The 19,346-nt window shown below is 43.5% G+C and overlaps 1 protein-coding gene across 8 annotated transcripts in view; it reads right to left on the reverse strand.

Annotated features, from left to right (window-relative positions):
• The window catches only part of RAD51B (RAD51 paralog B), a 349,342-nt gene that overhangs the window by 54,139 nt on the left and 275,857 nt on the right, over positions 1-19,346 (reverse strand). Inside the window, exon 11 of one of the 8 annotated variants that reach the window (XR_007377652.1) lies at positions 15,916-16,141. The exons of 6 other annotated variants lie outside the window; for them this stretch is intronic. Coding sequence is in view for 1 of the 2 variants with exons in the window: in XM_048948194.1 (XP_048804151.1) it covers positions 16,137-16,141 (5 nt within the window). In the remaining variant the exon portion in view is untranslated. Of the gene's footprint in view, positions 1-15,915; positions 16,142-19,346 lie in introns of those variants that run through there. One more of the 8 variants, XM_048948194.1, reaches the window with a different exon arrangement.

Here is a 19,346-nt window from a genome sequence, read left to right on the forward strand (position 1 = left end):
ACAGATATAGTTATTTCGCTTACAGGCTGGGAAGGAAGGGTTTGTTATTGTTATTTCTATTTTTAAATACGTACGAGATGCTCAGATATTATGTGGATAGGGGCTATGTGAACACCAAAAGAAAGAGGGGTATGTATTTTTTCCCATCAGATTCGCATACCTTTATAGCAGTTATCAGGGCTTCAACCTTTAGCCGCACATTTTCCAATCAAGACATCTGGAAATGTCTCAAAACTGTTTCAAAAACCAATGGAAATAACGCAATATAAAATATGACCTTCTGGCTACATGGAGATATGATGAGTATCTGGAATTCCCACAGATTTCCTCCAAAATGAATGTGTTCACTACCCATACCTTGCCCATTATCACACAATTATCAATTTTCATTTAAAGAATGCTCAAAGATGGCTTTCTAATATTAAAATATAAGATATAGGCTGACAGGGAAATATATCTTAAAGTTTGTAAATGGTTTGGAATTCATTAAGTTACTACATTATTTAATACTCTGTATTTCAGTTTCCCCATATGTAAAATATATAATTTTATATTACGTTTACTCACAGGGACTACTCTGAGGCTAAAGAATGTTTTAAAAATATTTAAAGAAGACTAGAAAGTATGAGAAAATTGTGATTTGAAGCACAAGTGAAAATAAAAGACGAAATGGGAAATATGCAGAAAAGGAACCTCAAGGTTATCCCCGCTTACCAGGACAGGGACTGACAAGATACTATATACACAAGTCTTGAGTCCCCAAACTTCTAGCCTCTGTTGAGCATATGCTACATTTTGTGACTGCAAAAATCATAAAATGACTTAATTAATTGTACTGCACAGCCCAGCAAGAAGATTTGATACATTCTCCACAGCATTTTGCACTGCTGGCTACCAGCATCAACACCTCACAACTTATGCCTCAGTGATGAGGCAAGGCACCTGGAATTTGAAGCCTTTGTCAATTTTGAATCCAATTTACTGTCCAGAACATGTGTTAAGTTTCTGCAGCAGATGAGGACTGAGAATTTTTAAGACACGTGCTGCTGCAACTGAAATCAGCTTTGCTCAGAAATCAAGTCTGAGAAAGCCCTACCACTTTGCATTTCAATCACTTTCACTGAAGGATCTTTTCACTAACGTTTGCTAATTGAGGTCTCAAACATTTGGGATTGTATTGCTGATCCTGTTACATGGCCCACTAGAAGAGAAGATGCAGCAAGTTAGGTGATTTTCAGGTTTATTTTTTTTATTGAGAAACAAAGCTGGGATGGGGATCTGGGAGTCCTACCTCCCACCCTGACACCACTGCCAACCATCCAGTGCTGCAGCGCTAGCTTAGCTTGTCTGATCCAGTAATAACAAAAGGAAGAAAGGATTTTTGCTAGGAAGCTGGAGTATTTTCTCATTATAACCAACCAGCATGACCAAGAAAAGAGCACTGATGCAACATGCAGGCCTAGTTTCTCACTCCCCCACTGGAATAGCCTGAATACGATGCAGGGGCCTCAAGCTCTGCTAAGAAGAGAGGGAGAATTTGCAAAAACAGATCTTGTCTACTGAGTCTGGTGACCTGCCATCAGCACTGCCTGGTAATTCAGGGTTCAGAGAAAAGCAAATAAACAACCACAAAATGGCCCCTGCCTATGGTGCAGGAGTGAGGGGAGTGGCTTCCCCTCATCCATCGCCAGTTTTTCCAGGGTGAACTCTGCCTCCCATCTTGCTCCTGAGGCCAAAACCAGAAAACAGAGCAGGATGGGCATCATTTGATATCCTGAGGATGGAGAAGTGTGCTGTGGAAAAAGGATGGCGACCTGGGGGAGGTCAGCAGGTGGAGGCTTAACGCACTTCTCCTCAGCACTGCACTCGGTGCAGGGTATTGATTACTGCCCTCAACAAAAGCCACTCGTCAGAGGGGGATTTTCTGCTTTCCTCTCGCAGTCACCCTCGACATGAAAGCTGCAGCCAAGGGGCCTTGTCCTGGAGCAGGCACAGCAGGAATAATCCTGCAAGGTCAGGAGGAAAGGGCAGAGGCCAAAGGGCAGGGAAGGTCAGCACCAGGCATGCACAACTTGGAGTCACTGGAGCGGGCAAAAGGTCTCCTTCTTGGTCCCTGAAGCTCTCCTGCTGGAAACTTAAGCTGCACTTTGGGAGACCCAGGGAACAAGCTCACATCAACCTGGAGTAACGGACAGCTGACAGCGTCTGTGCTGGGACTGGTGAGCAGGGGGAGGAAAGAACCCCATGCTCCATACCCATGGATGTGGCCATGCTGCATTCAGTATGCAACAGCGATGTCTCAGCACATTCGTGGTTTCTTGTGCAATGAGAAGTTGCACTCAGATAGCGAGCAAGGAGATTCCAGCCAAAGCAGTACAAGGAAAGTGAAAACACTGTCAAGGTTTTGCTTGCAGAAGGCTTGTGTGCACCTTTTCCAGTACAGATATGAAATGATGCAAAGTCACAATGCAAAATTCTGCAAGGCCCTCAGAAGTCCTCAGCAGTGTTCTCTGAATTGCCACGGACTTATTCAGCTGAATTCCTCTTTCACACCTTATCACAAGTCAGTGTGGATCTGCCATGTTAATGGCGTTGCACCCCTCAGCAATAGTCGCGGGAGACAGCCAGACCCACTGTGTGGGTCCCTAACCCTAGTCCTGTTGTTCCCACAGTGGCCATACAGACAGTGGGTGCACTCCTTCCTCTGCTTTCAGCCGTGCTGTGAGCTTGAGAAAGCTCTGTGGGAAAGAGCGGGAGAGGGATCCTAGAGTCTGTACTCAGACCAGGGCCTCAAATGAGAGACACTGACGTATTCTTTCATCTCCAATTTGATGCGATCTAGTCTTCCTTCGCTGCCACTGATTTTCTTGTTCTTTTTCAGTTCAGCACAAATAACAATGGAACTGAATTTTCCCAGCAGAGTTTGCAGAGGTCAAATACACAGTTAATTCAGCCTCCACTTCCCCTGTCATCCACTCCTTCCACCTGGCCGCCTGTTTGGCCTCCTCACACACCCTGCTGCACAGTCTGTTTTCTGCAATTGGGTGAGTCTCATGGTAAGAGCTTGAGGCTTTCCTGGCAGTTCCTGTATAACTCAGCCATTGATTGTAACTGACCATGAGACAGAGAAGGGATGCAGCATTTCATCTAAAGTTAGTTTGATCTTCCCAGTAAGAGAGGCCAGGCGGAAGGGAACATAGGTTTGTGTTACCAGATCCTGCCAATATTTTGTTCCCAGCAAAACTCATTCAGAAGAAAGCTAAAAAAGTGAGTGCACCTAGCCAGTTGTAAAATGGGAGTAGACAGAAAGATTCTTCTTTTTCCTTCCTTGACAGGGCAGCCAAAGACACGCTATTACACTGAGAACTTTTCTGCCATAAATTTGAACCTCTTTTTTCCCCCCATCTGATCGTACTTATCTCACCATGGTTTCTGGCTAGTAGTGGTGAAACAAGAATTTAATTTAGATATGATGTTTGGATCTGTAAGCAAACTTTCTTAGAAAACAGAGATGTTTGGTTTTATGCGTGTGTTTTGATTTAACCCATTGTTATGCCACGTGAATACTTTTGACTCTCTCCAAAAGCTAGAGATCTGAGTCTGTTGTTTCATCTTTAGCAAAAGAAACAGAAGGAAAATAAAAATAAGAAAGGGAGAATAAAACAGGAATTTTTTACAGAACACCTTCCAGAAGGCTGCTGCTGAATCTTACAAGAATGTGCTATCTGCAGTTTTGAAATCTCATCTCTCGAGATACTGTAAGTCCTCATTATGAAAGTGCTAATTTCCAGGATGAGAAGTTGGGACATGAACTCATTCCCAATACAGTCAAGATCACTGTAACTTTTCTTCATCATTTTTATCATCCAAAGAGACAGAACTTAACGTTTTTCCTGAATTAACCTTTTATCCTGGACAAAGCAATCCAAAGCAGCAAACTGCACAGGATTCGGAAGCTGCATAGGCTGAAAGAGGAAAACACCCAGCACTACCTTTTCCTCCAAATGTGCACATGCACTGCTTATTTTGGGCACGAGATACTTAGGATCTGAAGATATTTGCTGGCATGTTTTAGTCACCATGCTTTTTAATTACTACATTTTGTTGAAATGAGGTCACAGTGTTTTACCTTTTCCTCCCATGCTGGGACTATTTGCTATGTCAATTTGTGTAGCTTAGAAAAATATATGCACATCCTCTGAGCTGGGGCTGGCACCATAAGGCAAGGTCAATTTTGGCTCCAGCCAATTGGCAGTTGGTGAAGGCAGAAGCAGTTGGGTAAAGGTTGTGAGAGCCTGATGTATGCCTTCTCTGTGTTGAGAGAAATTCCAGCAGACGCCTCTCCCCAGCTAATGGGACGTGGGTCAACTTTGACCTCAAAAGTAATGCGCCCCACCAACATCCACCTCCTAGTCCTCTTACAGCCATTCCACTATGGAGGGTAAGAGTGACCCTGGGCCATTCTCTCCTGTGCAATTTCAGGGAAAGAACAGGGCTCCAGCCCTCTGCCCCATGTCAGCACCATGAGCCAAGCCTGCCACCCTTGTCATTTCTGTCATTCCTGCCTCCACTTCAGAGCAGCTCTGCATGTATGTTCAAAGCTGCACTTCTTAACCTCATCTTTCTTTATAGCTCTCCTTGTCCTCTGCACAAATAACTCCATTATGTCAACAGCAGTTCAAGAGAAAGGTGGAATTTCAAGAGAGGGAGGACACTGCCTATATGCACCCAGCCCAAGAAACATTTGCCAAGCTCTAGAGACTTGAGCCAGCTGGCCTGGAGAAGGAAGGAATCCTATGCCAATACACTGCCCACATTTGATTTCAGAAGAAAAAAGCCTTTAATGTGACGACACAGGGTAATACCCCCTGCTTCCACACAACCAGTGCCACTGTCCACCTTTGATCAGTGCCTTGACTAGAACATACAAGGTTCAGTATATGCTTAGCTCTCAGCTATTCGGCCCCTCAAGTCAGTCCTGGAAGAAAAAGCCAGACACATCCATTTATACTGTTCTGGTGCTTTCCACAGAGCCTGAATTTGACAACATCTGTGGCCTCTCCAAAAATTGGGCAGCTCTCTTGTCCCTGACCTCAGCTGTGAATCCAGTGTTGTCGCTGCCTCTACCTGAGCCTTCTGAGGCTGCACTCTTGCCGTCTGAGCCTGGGACTGGCTATGGACACACCTAACAGTGCTGAGAAAGGGGCTTCTATGCTGGAGACCCAGCAGCTCAGGAAGGGGGCTGGACTGTTCCAGTAACAACATTGTTCGCACCTCTAACCTCTCTGACGAGGTGAAATCAGCATGGTGAAGACATCTGGTAAAAAAAAAAAGTAGCAGTTACGTAAGATACCTCCCATCCTCACCATGCATCAATGACACTCAGCCTCTTTGGAAGGTTCACCCATGGGTACACATGTTCTACCGCTATGTGCCACACCATGGTCCCTTTCTTTTTTGGGAATCAGAGCCTGAAGAGGCCAAGAGCTCCAATCACACCAAATGAAGCTGTGGCAGACGGTTCTAAATTATTAATGTCTTTAAATACTAAGCGCACTCAGGAACGAATTCAGCCTGCAGCACACAGGCTGTGCAACAACAGGGTCCCAAAGGGGTTTCAGAAACAAATCCCACTAAGGAGCCTGAAGCAGTAATTCTGTTTGCACTGACACGTTTGTCTCTCCCACTGGCAGAGTATACACATGGTCATGAATCCCTGCACTTGTAAGCACATCTACTCTTCTCTTGATGTTTCAGGCGCTTCCCTGGGAGAGACACAGCTGCCCAAGCCAAAAGCTCAATTTTATACACATCCAAGATGACAGTTTTTCAGTCTAGGAGAAGACTGGAACCTTTCAGTTATATGGCAAGAGCATCATACCTCCACATCTACAATCTGACTTGTGTAAGGACTCTCATTCTGTCATTGTAAAGTCTGCAATTCATTAACATAGCTCTACTATGCACAGTTTGATATTTATCTTTAACCACACCCCTTTAAAACTAACCTTACTGATAGCCTATTTCTGTAAGCTTCCATTTTACTTTTCATTAGTTTCATCCCTGTATGACTATGGTAGCTCCTAGTGCTGGCTCCTCTGGCTACAGACCACTGGCACACCTTGCCCACAGATAGCAACTCCAACTTGGATGATGTGTTAAACCTGTTTGCATGCAGGTTCAATTTTGTTTCAAGAGGAACTGATGCTGACTTCCTGCTCCTGTTTCAGCGTTTGGCAGAAACATGTAGGTTTTGTATGTTGTAGGAAACAGGAAGAAAGTTTTAACTTCATCTGCTTATGCTGTACATGCAAAAATGACATGCATAAAGCGTGTGCCACTCCTGTTTATCTTCTCCACACCTCATTTCTTCTGTTCTCTTTCTCCTAACTCTTCTAGGAATGTATTTCTCTCACTTCTGCTCATCTCTCTCCCACACACATAGGCATGCACTGATTTGTTATTGCTAGGTCACTTGTGATTACAGGTCTGGATACACTACTTTATTGCAGGGTTGTCTCTGGTTTGATAGGCGGTTTGCTGTTTTGTTATTACAGTGCTAAACCTCATTCTCCCATTCTTCCAGGTCACTATCTTTTACGCAAACACACAAATCACCACAACATATTTATTTTGAAACAATAAACACAAAAATTGCACTGGAGTTTGCAAACAATTTGGAAGAGAATAAGGGAAAAGGAAGGGATTATGGGCCCTGGAAATGCCAGCCTCCATGCCCTGCCTGACTCCTCTGAGTGGTTGACATTTTTTTCTGTGGTACTGGAGTATAAAGCTTCAAGTGCCATAAAAGCTGCATGTCCATTTGCTTTGCTTGGCTGCAGAAGCTCAGGCACAGCAGATTGATCTGGGAAGCTGTTAGTTAGAGTTGGGGAAAACCACTGGCCCTTTTGGCTGTACAAACACTGGTAATAGCTGTTATGAGTTAGATTTGGTCCCCTAGAGCGACAGGCAACAGACATGAGGAACTGAAAATCTCTCAAAATTCTTATTGGAGTATTTACACTTATCAAACATAACAGCAAAAACACTCAAACCAAGGAATGTGTTTTGAGTCCCTTCCAAAAAGGAGGAGATTTCAAAACCAAAACTACACCTATCCTCCCTGCAGACAGAATTTCTGATCTATTTTGAAAAGTCCTGTGTATACCCTCACTGCATTCCTCCTCCTCCCCCTCCCACCAAAGAAAGTTAAGGCAAACTTCTGGGCATAGCTTAAAAGCCACAGAACTTCCTCCATGTGTGTATACTCCAGCTCTACTGCAGATATTTGGAGTTACATAAAACCGGGCAGTTAGTGATTCTGGCAGCTGAAAAATTAGAAAGTTCAGGGGCTGAGGAGGGCGTGGGCCAAGCTGAAGTTTTCCAGAGTGCCAAACCAGATGGAGCTGAGGAAAAATGCTTCTCTCTCGAGGCTTAGAAAGGTGGAGTTAGAAGCTCTGAACTCAAACAAATCACAAGGAATGTTTGCTGTTCCTTATTCCTTGGGAGCACTGCTTGGCAACACCGGTTATCGGGGATGGTTTGGATCTTAAAAAGCAATGAATGTGTTTTTCTATGTGTGACAATGCAATGATTTTACAGTGACACCATAGAGACTGACATGCTCTGCTTTTTCATTATTAGCCAGAGCCATGCAAGCCTTCTCCCTTATGAATCAGCAGCATGTTTCTATTTCCAGCTGGATGGTTGATGTGTAAGGATGCGATTAAAGCACATCATGTAATAAACTGCAAAAGCTACTGAGCATGCTCCAAGTTCATTTACACAAGTGCACTTACACTGGAAGATGGTTTTGTGTTAAAACATCTGCTTACTGATGTTTACTGCTAAATATAATGGCTATGTTTAAACTTATGTCTCAGAGCTACTAACTCCTAGGATGTGAGCTAAAAACTATTCACGTGGGAATGACCACCCTTCTTATTTCTGCAAAGTGCTCAAAACTGTATCAGTTCATAAATGGTGTAAGATACTGGAATTTCTCAGTATAAGAAATCTCAAATGGGCTTTCAAACATCTTGGCTAGTCAGGCTTTATTTTCTAGCTCTTGTACAGAGTTTTAAAACGTGCTTTAAATGTGATCATATTGAGGACAAAATAGCATTGAACCATGTGGTAGTTAATACTAGAGTACTGTTTTCACTCTTAAGCCAAGTAGTACAAGATAGACGCTGGCCAACACACAAAAGACTTCAACTTCTCTAACTTAGTCACCCAACTAAGTAAGGTAACTACTTATGTGCTGTGTAGTTCTTGGTCAAGTTGCTCTGAAGCTTACCACTTGAGATTATGGCTCCACAGCAGTCTAAATTAAGCTGTCGAATTATGTGGCCTGGCTCTGGCTATGCATTCCCTTTCCTTCCTTACACCCAGCACATTGCTCATTAGACCATTTGTCAAGCTGTTTACTGATGTAGATGAGCACAGAACGCCTAACAAAAGGTAACACATTCCTTTTCTACAATCTGGGATCACAATAATAGCTGAAGCTAGAAGTAAGAAGTGAATTTCACTCTTCCATTTCATTTTAGACAGCCGCAAATTTCTGAAGGTTTTGGGGTTGCTTTGATTTTGTTTGTTTGTTTAGTTTTGAAAAAGGAAAGGAAAATGTTGGAAAACAAAATAAAGCGCTCATTCTCACATACAAAACACAATTCCAGCATGTATTTTCTGTTACTGCCAGGACAGTTTCCTTAGGAAAATGTTGAATCAAAAATTAATGAAATGTTGCGAATGCTTGCATAAAAATGTTCGCTTTAAGAGACAGGCACGATGTGGAAGAGAGAAAGTATTTCAGATACTTTTTATATCTTGCCGAACATTTATGTGATTTGATTGTTACTAAGATGTCGCTAAGCTTTAAAAACAAAATAAACAAACAAACCCGGGTCAGAGGTACTAAACCAAAATGAAGAAAATGCCTTTCTTCTCCCCTGTAGTAGGGTCTGCAGCATCCAGAGCCTGACTCCAGAAACGCCCTCAGCCTGCCATGTGACTGGAAGGTGCAGGACAGCTGCAGCACCGCACTCTGTGCTGGATCCCCATTGCAGACTGCTGTGATCTGCACAACCCATTTTTCCTCTCTGTCTGGGATCTGGCAATGACCTCCTGCAACCTAACTCCTCTCCCAGCCAGTGTTTTCTCCGGGCTCTGTGTTGACCTGGCTAATGCTTCTAGCTGTAAGGAGATGAAAAGAAGGTAAGGAAAATAAAAAGAAAAAAAAAAAAAAAAAAAAAAAAAAAAAAAAAAAAAAAAAAGCTAGCCCTGCAGATGAAAGTTTGAGGCAGTGTTTTCCTTTCCAAAGTGCTGCTACATTCCCATAAACTTGTGGTTTCCTGCATTCTGCTGGAGGGCTTTTTTTTTTTTTTTCTCCTCTAAATCCTTTTGGTGATATCTGAAGAAGGAAAACGTCCAGCACTAACAGGAGGCCTTTTGTTCTTTTCGTTTCTAAGTGGACTTTAACCCAGTTACTACAGACTGAGTCACTGTAGAAACAAATAAAATAAAAGCTCTCTGTTTGTCCCTCTGGACAGGTCAGGGACATGTTAAGTTCTGTTCTCTTTCTCCTGCTTTCTGGAAGCAGTTCTGGACCTGGCATTATACCACAACAATAATGAATGTAGTTTATGGCTTTTCTTGTTATATGTTCTGGCAACCTCTACAGAGTTGATATTGCAATAGAGCCAACATTTCATTAAGAAAATAAATGCACAGGGGGTTTATCTATGGGTAATGAGAAGAAATTAAACTGAAAAGAGGCCCACTACTAGCAACCAGTAAGATCTGTGTGTGACATGCATATAGGTGCATGTCAGAGCCATTTTGGTACTTTCTCACGTCTGAAGTCTCTTAATGACTCACAGCAAACAACTGCTTGTCTCCGAATATGACTGTAGGACTCCCTTGCTATCAGGTGGATTTTAAGCTGAGTTTAAGGATTGAATTACAGTCACTCCCCACGGTTCAGTTTGCTGTGACAAGTTATATCCTGTCACCATACATACCTTTCAGGGTAAATCACAAACTATTTAGATCCTAAACATCTAAACTACAACAGATCTAAATAAATAGGCATCTTACACATAGGCCTGTGGTTCCTTGGGGCTTAGTGAGGCTCTGGAAAGTTTGTGCACAAGAGGACTTGCAACTGCTCCTCCTCTCCCCCTTCTCTCCCCAGCCCGCCTTCCCTGGAAGCCTGTTTAACTCCTTCGCATTCCACTATCTCGGTGCTCGGTGCTGCCTGAGCAGCTGCCTGCTGGGGCTGGCAGAGCAAGGCAGGCTGCAGGCTTGCTTTGGCTACCCTCTTGTACACGGGTGCTTATCTGACACCATTGTTTTGCTTTCCCACAACCCCCTTCCTGGCCCAGCAAACACATTTTTCTAGTGAGCCACAGTGGGAGGGAGTTAGCAGCAGGTGGGCCAACAGCACCTTTTTCAGCTGGGCAATGGGCATACACGTAATGCTAGGACAGCAAAAGATAGGGAGACACTTGGCAGAGAGGATGTTGTATTAGAATGTGACCACAGCCAGAGCAGAGAACTCAAGCAAAGCCAAGACCATGCCAGGCCATAGGTGTAAGTCAGCAGGAGTTTCTCACGTGGCCAATATCATGCTGGGCATGGGAAGGCAGAGAGCTCAGGGCCAGGAATGCACCAGTGCCAGCGCTGCAAAGCAGTCAGCACTGGGCCCAGCACCACACCAAGCCTCCTGTTGCTTCCCCATCTCTCCCTGCTCCCAGCGAACTTGTCCTACAGCACAGCACTTGGACTGCATGCCTGGCACAAATGCTCTCACACCTGCTCCAGGCTGTGCTGAAAGCTGTGTCCTGGCTGCAGAGGTTTGCTGAAGAGCAGAAGAAGTTTGGCTGCGTCTCCTGGTTCGATTTCATGCGCCACTCTTGGGATCCCTCAACCTTGAAACAATCCAGAATATGTTGGTCCACAAACTTTGCCCTGCCTGAATAGCTAAGGGTAAATGGTTTGCACAGCAAATGAAGAGCGAGTATGAACTCTTGCCTATACTAGGAGTTTGGTTTATTCTGTAACACTCAAAATAGGCCAAAACAGAGTCAAGGTTTAGTATCATTTGGGAGCGTAGATGGCTGCATTAATCTGGGAGCAGAAAGGAACTACCAGACAACATCTTCCCTTATCCCGTTCTTTGCTAGTGCACTATCATGGTTTCACTGGGATGGTCCTTGCATCACCTGGGCCAATAGAAGAGATGCAAAAGAAATTCCATTCCAACTAGAGGTCTGGACAAATTTCAGAGCTTGTCAAAAACCAAGTAAAGCAGCAAAACATTTTCAAGTTCAGATGGCAAATTCTTTAGAACAGTTTCCAAGCAAATTTATGTTCATTTCTTGGTTGGATGCAATGTTAAGCAGAAATTAGAACAGTAACATGGGGAGAAGTTTGGGACCAGCAGAAGCAAAACATCTGTGCTTTTGCTGGAGACAACTGAACTCCAGATGTTGTCAACATCACATAATTCTAGGAGTGCCAATCTATATGAAAGCTGCCCTGAGAAAGGTCACATCACTGAACTCTTGGTGACTGAATGGCTTTTGGAGGGGAAACTCCTCTCCCAGATGTGTAGTTCTTGCTGCAGTTTGATGCAATTTGTTTTGTTACTGGATTAGGCAGAGGGAAAAGAGAGATCACAAGGAGATATTCCACTTTATGAGAGGAAGCTGGTCTCATAGATCCTGCATGAGTTGTCTGTGCTCATTCCTCTTGATATTTCTTAAATGCATTCCCTGATACAGGATGCCTCCCCACATGGTCAGTATAATAATGAAATGTCTTTACATCAGCCAGGTCAATTTAAAGGACTGACACTCATTAATATAGATACTGTTTGATGACATTGACTTTATGTTCCTCTGGAGGACATTGTGCTACTGGGAGAAGTACTAACTTAAGTTCCTGTTAGAGCACACTTGGCCAGCAAGCAGCACAGACAGAAGTAAAACATCTTAATCTCCTTTCAGGACAAGGTCTTTCTCAGTTTTAGGTACCAACAACTGGACTCCTTAGTTCCAGATTACATTTTTCTTTTTTTCAATCTTTGAGTTCCTGACACAATAAAATGCTAATAATCAATTTTAGAAGCACTCCCCTACTCTGTCTCACACATAGACCCTGTAGGCTGTGTTTGTGCATGTGACAGAGGGAGGGGAAATAGAGGACACATGATCTAAGGGTTATAGTGAGAGTACGTGCATTTGCTTTAGGATGCAATGGTACAGCACAAATGAATGCAGTGTTTGCATGACACAGAGGCACATGACTAAGCATACCACCAGACAGCTCTGTGAACATGTCAGTGGAACGGATTGCCCTTTATAAAAGCTGCTCTCCCTGCCAGAACTCTTTTTTTTTTTTCCCCGTCACAACTCTTCTATTACTTTGCAGCACTGAAAGATTCTCAGAGAAATCTGGAGGGTTTTTTTTTTTTTGACACAGCATGGACAAGAAAGGCTTAAGAACTATTGGTACACTATCTGATGCAGAGTCAAAAAGTGCGTCAATGAGAAGTAGTGCACTTCATATAATAAACTGATTAGAAAATGGGCCTCAGCAGTAGAATAATATAACTTACATCCTTCTGCCTTTCAAGAGGGAATGCAAAAAGAAGTACATCATTTAATTCAGGAGTGTTCAGTGGGTCACCCTGGGAATGTATGCATTTACAAAAGGGCACATTATGGCTTCAGAACTTGTTGGAATGAAGCAAGCTTAAGTACGAATGTGCATATGAATTATTTGATTTCAATGAATTGTTAGTTGCTCTTTCTGATAGCTCCAATGTGCAATGACCTCTTGCTAAGAAACAGTCATCTTCCTTTCCTGCTTCACTGCCATCAGAAATTGATGTTTCCTGCCTACTTGCACCTCATACACAACTTCAATTACCTTTTATGTTCATAACTACTGAAGAAGGTTCAGGACAAATTTTACCAGTTGCCTACACCAGGTTGCATTGCCTACATGTATTACATTGTATACTCCAATAGGAGGTTTAAAAAGATTTTGCATCAGCAAGCAAGCAATAAAAAAAAAAATGCAGAAAGCAGTTTGAGCAGAAGAATAGATTTCTGCTAAGACCTTTGACAGTAGATTCACTGGCTTCCAGCTGATCAGACAGACTTTCAGCTACTTGCTGGCTTTATTCTCGGGCATCTGGAGACATTTGGGTAGTGAATTTTAAACCAATTGGTTGTTTTCCCAGAGTCTACATAGGGGTCTGGGGAAGAAGGGGAGTATCCTTCTTGCTAATGTTAGCTAGACAATGGCAGCTTAACTGTAAAGCCCCCTAAAAGAGAATAAGCCTATTGTGTCCCCAGTGTGTTTCCCACATTTCAAAGGCCACTAAGTAGCACCAGCATCTTTGCCTCTGGGTTACTGAGAAGACAGGCTCTTATGCTTATTAAATGACGGCTCTCCCTAATGATTTGAAACAAACGAAAAAAAAAAAGCACACACAAAGCCAGAGATGTGCACGTTTAAGGCTTCTCCTGCCACAAGGTCAAACACATGAAAAGACACAACAAAAAGTTTGGCCCTGAGATACCGGAGTGGACCCACTTGCCCATCTCTCCCACACCAGCCCTTACTCTCTTTTCTGCTGTGAGAGCCCCCAGTTCCTGCACAATTAGGCCCGCCACCAATGGCATTTCTGTTGTCGCTCCTTCCACTTGGCTTCACTGCTGAGAAAGGAGGTTGTTCGGCAGGGAGGCGGGCACCGCTGCCTCAATAGTCTCCGAAGCATTCATTATCTCCCGCCTAATTACATGGCCGACATAGTGTTGTTGTGGGAACATTGCATCACATTAATCAGCAAGGGGATGTGCCAAGATGAAAGAGTCCCCTTGTGCCTGCTCTCTGCTCTGGAAAATGGGCAGCAGGGCGGGGGAAGGTGCGGGGTATTTATCAATCCCAAGCAAGGGAAGGCCCAGCGGGGCACCTAAACTCAGCCTGGCCCCATCGCCATCTTCCCAGGCCAGCTCTCTCCTAGCACGTACACTTACAGACACGGACAGTGGAGGACCGATAGCCTTGGAGCCGGAAAGCTGTCACCCCAGGCAATGACTTGGGCCGCTGCTTAGTTTGCCCTGCTCTCAGCCCTCTCTGGCCAGAAATGTCTCAACGAGATGGTATTTGGCTGCAGCCTGGCCACTGAGCTTTGCAGAAAGTCATCCCTCAAAACACCCTCCAAACACGCCTTTCTTCAACAGTCTGAGTCAAGCGTTAAACTGTAGCTGCAAGTGTCCTCGTAGATCAAAGTCGAGCCAGTACCCAAATGCAAAAGTTTCATTTCTCAAAGCCTTCTGGTGAGAACCCCAGTTCGCCCACATGGTGAAATTTTTAAATGGACTCTTGAAATCTGAGAAGAGATCTCATTTCCTCCTATCTTTGTCCTATTTGCAAGGCATTTAGAAGGCTTTGTAAGGCTTTGCATAGATGCGTCTGTGTGTATTGGGGTTGGGGGGGAGGGCTAAGGCATCTACACTGTGGCTGTTTGGCACTCTGCAAAAAATACCGGGTCTAACTGGAATACCAAGTGCCAGGTCTTGGCTGGGCTGTTCAGCTCTGTGAGATGCAATAGCAGTGCTCCAGAGAGAATGAGGAAAGGTAATGGAAAGAATGAAGACATTATAAATGCAGTTATTTCCATCCATTAGATTCTCCTATTCGCTTTTGACTGAATCAGTTCAGAACAGCCCCCTTTTAAATCCTCCAAGGACTGGCACCAGCTCAGACTCAGACCTCTTCCAGTTTCCCTTCCCATCCATTACAGCATTTCCACATTTGAGTTGTGCTGCAAGTTGACTTCAATTGCTTTGAATTTAAGTCTGGTCTCCCAACCCTGTTCCTGCAATGCATTTGGCTAATTAATGCAGACTATTAAAGCCAATTTGGAAGCAGATTTACTGAGATGCAGATAAGTTTCTCTGCCTCAAAGTAGCTGTGAACACCAGTTTCTCTTGCAGTGACTGTTGCCAAGTCCTCCCACCAGCATCTCATGATTTTTTTATGGACAACTGGGGCAATCTGCTTACCTGTATGCCACCTGTTATGCATAAGTCACCATGACCCAGTGCCACCTTTCTATTCAAACACTGCTGCTGCATCAGGTGGCATTCTTTGGGTTTCAGCACACAAGGAACATAGCTTAGGTGATACTGTACAGTCCTGCACTAAGAAACTTGACTTCATTGCCCTCTGGTGAGAGGAGTATATACAACAGGGTCTTTTCAACCCTTATTTTTTCCAGGTTAATCTTCTTGTGTATGGCATAACCCAAGTGAATAGAGCAGAAACAGAATTCTCTGTCCTTTGGGCACACATATCCTCCAAATAAGCCAACTTGGCAAGCTATATATGCAGTTGCTAGCTTCTCTCTGTTGCTCAGTCTTTGGTTGACCATCCTACCTTAAACATTATGCTGTAAACATCGGTACCTTATTCCCTCAGCCTACCAAGACACTCATGCTCTAGCTATCTCCTTCCCAACAGATGTCCAGAACTCCTACCAAATGGGGAACGTTTTGCCACATCTGTACTCACTAAAGGTTGAGAAAAGCCCAGGTTAATGGGAACCCAACCCAAAGACAAAAGACAAAAGACAATTGTATTGCTGATGGCTTTAAAGCAATTATCTGAACAATAAGTTTTGCCCAACAAAAGCGAGGCGCTGAACCCAGAGCACTACAGTATAGAGCTTAAACTGGTCAGTTTACATTGCAGAAAAAAAAGTCTGAGAGATAACAAAGAATTCTCATACCTAATCATACAGTCAACGAGTGTACAGAGGCTATAGTTATGAGATGTACCAGAGAGCTTAGCTGTGCAGTTATTACACCAAAACAGAAAAGACAGAACGCTTACCTGTATCCTGGGCTCACTTAGGAAACTAAGCAGAGTAGATCCAAAAGAAATCCTTCCCCACTGGTTGTCAGCTCTTAATTGGTGTTGGAGAGGTGCAGCCAGGCTCCACCCCTTCCGGCAGCACAGGTGAATTGCCTTCACCTGTGCTCCCATGGCTGACTCATTGTTCACCTCAGGTGATCAATCAGAGGTTCAGGGCATAATTCAGCAGTTCCCATACACTAACCTACAAGACAGATAAAAAGAAGCAGGAGGAGGATGTCCTACAGCATGATACAGGGGAAACGATGACAGGGAAACGTCAGGGAAATGCCTTCAGAACTACTGTTAATGAGGTTAATTTAAGGGCAGCTAATCCTGTGGGAGAACATGGTGGCTCTATGATTGAGGTCTTCTCTGAAATATAGGAATGTTTTGCAGCCTTCAACCTCTAATGCCTCACCCTTTCTGGAACATTGATGGTCTCACAGCTCAGAAGTTTCTCCTCTTCTCCCTGAGCTCCTCCAGCAGTATGCAATCAGAGATTCCTACCACAAAGGCAATTGCTTATCTGCTGGTAACCTGCACCTCAAAGCAGAGAGATTTATCTCCTGCCTATATTAGCAAGCTTGCATTTGCACTGTGGTTTGTTTTGTGAAGTGCCTTTTGATTTGCTTTACCACTACTGCTAGTTATTCCAGGTCTGAATCTTCATTTTGACCCATCAGCCAGGAAGGCATTGGAAGGAGTAAACACCGATGTACCAAATTAATAGCTCTAGTAAGAGAATAAAAGCCTGCTTGGTTTACATCTCTCTCTTTTTCACGTTCCTCTCTCACTGTCACACTTATAGTGACTACACAGCATGCTTACAGCAACTTTTCTGGATTAATATCACAAATCCCAGTACTTCTTCCAGTTTTGGGGTCTTAGCTTTGAAACAGCTTTTTCCACAGGCTTCAGAAAGGTGATAGTACAAAATGATCATAGGAACTTCTTGTTTTGGAGCATTTCATTGCTTCTGATAAGGAAAGCCATCTCAAACATTCTCCCTCCCATCAGAGGGATGAGAACAAGAGGCTCCACTGTCCAAAAATCTCTAGTCCCAGAATGGGTCTAGAGAGCCAAAGGTCTCCAGGAAGGTGCCACTGAGGCACATCTCCAAGCCCAAGACAGATCTCCGGTACAGGTAAGTTCTGGTTCGTTGTTTCACTTCTGCTCTTTGTGTGACAGCTTTCTTTAAAATCTGTTTCTCATCTGGAAACAACATTTATGGCTTGCTTTCACCCTTTCTTGGTCTCTAGTTTCCAAAGGACTCTTAAACTGAGAACTTCTCCCTTGCTTCTATCTACTCTTCTGTTAACTCCCCTTCACATATTCTATTACAAAAAATAAAATAAAACTTCAACTGAAAAAAGAACCAAAGTCATTTGACAATAACTGCAGCGTTTGTGCCTGTCTTTCAGTGACACCAAAGGTGAGAGGAATTTTCGTAATTCAAAAGATAGATTAATTGCTTTAGTATTTGGCTGTACCACATTACTGAAATACACTGTATCTAAAAGAATGCTGAAGGTTGCATGACATGTTTCTTCAGGTAAGTTCATTCCAGCTGCACATATAATATTTTTAATATTTTACTGCAAGTCACCCCCCTTTAAAGGAAGCTCCTGTCCCACATTGCAGCGATTTTTAAGTGAGTAGTTTTCCTCACTCCTCATACCCACACTAACACCAACAGTTCTTACAAGGAAATCTCAACAGGCAGACTATTATTCAGACCATTTCTGCATTTCTAAAGCTCATCGACCTTTCTTTTGTCAGATAAAAGCTTCCCATCTCTTTAAGCCCTTCATTCTTGCAATAGTCCCACAGAAAAGTTGACATCCTTGGCAAGGAGAGTGAAAAGCAGCTTGTCCGCCCTTCCCAATAGGCCAGGCTAGGGTTGTTTGAGCCTGTTTAAATCTCTCCGCTATTTATATGCTAATGTTCTGCTATCAGCAGAAAGTATAAACAGTGTTGTTTACAGCTCCCTACAGTCTGAGCACCAAACCACTAGGAGAATACTGTGTACTGGGCAAAGAGATGTATTTATTGACAATGCAAACGGCCACTTCTAAGACTGTGAGAAACAAAACTGTACTGTAAAAATGCAACGTCAGCCAACAGAATAACCGTGCAAAGCAGGACTGGCAGAAAGCCATTAGCCAAGGGGTCAGTAGTGGGCCCTGAGGAGCTAGAGGATTTCGTATTTAACAGGGAGAGATCTGGGGAGATCTCAGCTCAGAGACCTGTGAGAAGAGAGCATCGAGCTCTTTGGCAAGGCAGTTTACATGCTCCATTTGCTATTATTGCAGATTTTTTTTTTTAGTGGATAACAGCTCATAGCTTGGCTCACAACTCTCCTGGACCCTGAAGTGAATTAAATTCTCCTAAGAAAAACAGCATGGTCTAAAGGAACAAGCACAGGAATTCTTGAGATCAGATCTTGGCTATTTCACTATGTGACTCTCCACCAGAAGAGTATTAGTTATTAAAAATAACAATAACAGCAAAACCAGGAAGCAATGAAGACGTACATCAAGGATGTTTGTGCAATGTCAAGCTTTCTGAAGACATGAGGGCATGGAGGTTGTCTCCCTTCTACATCAGTCAAAAAAATGCTGCCTGCTGTAATGGCCCTCCCTGTCCGAAAGAGGGGAAATACCTGCTCCCCTCAGCAATGCCTTGTCTCCCAGTAAACAGACTGAAGTTTAAAAATTCCCATCTACCACTGTGTTTACTGTATGCGAGTCTCTTATGAATACAACTATTGATGAAAGATGCTAGACTGGCTGATCTGGCAATCTTTGTAGCTTTTTTTTCACTGAGAGATAGAAAAAGGCTATGACAAAGTTTAATTCTCGTTCTTCTACAACATACACGTTTTACCTCTCACCAGATGAGATTCACTGCTCTACTTCCAGGAGGGAAATCCATAGGAGTTTGATTAAAATCTGAGAGATGAGGGATTTCGTGTCACCTAGGCCAGCTGAGCTGCACCACGTTCTGCTCTCTTTGGAGAGGGACTCCAGATCATCTGCTCACTGGTTCAAAGTCATATCACATTCATCAGTACTACCTCTCTCACTGAGCAATCTCAAACAAGGTGTCAAAAAGGGACCAAGCCTTTTTCCAGCTATCATAACGGTCCTGCAAAACCAGTGTGGAAAACCTGGGTAGGACAAGGTGAATTTGGTTGGCTGTTACTGGAGAACACACACGTTATAAATTAAAGGAAACCATCCACTCAGCAATTTTGTATTGGCATTAAATTCATGAAAGGGTGAAATGCTAGAGAACCACTGGCAGTGATGAGTCTTGTCCGAGCAGCACAGTTACAAAAAGGACTTGAGGTGGTCAACAATGCGAGTTTACCATTCCGGCAAAGATGTGCTTTCCTTTCAGTGGGA

The sequence above is a fragment of the Lagopus muta genome, chromosome 6 (assembly GCF_023343835.1).
Source record: "Lagopus muta isolate bLagMut1 chromosome 6, bLagMut1 primary, whole genome shotgun sequence".
NCBI lineage: Eukaryota > Metazoa > Chordata > Aves > Galliformes > Phasianidae > Lagopus > Lagopus muta.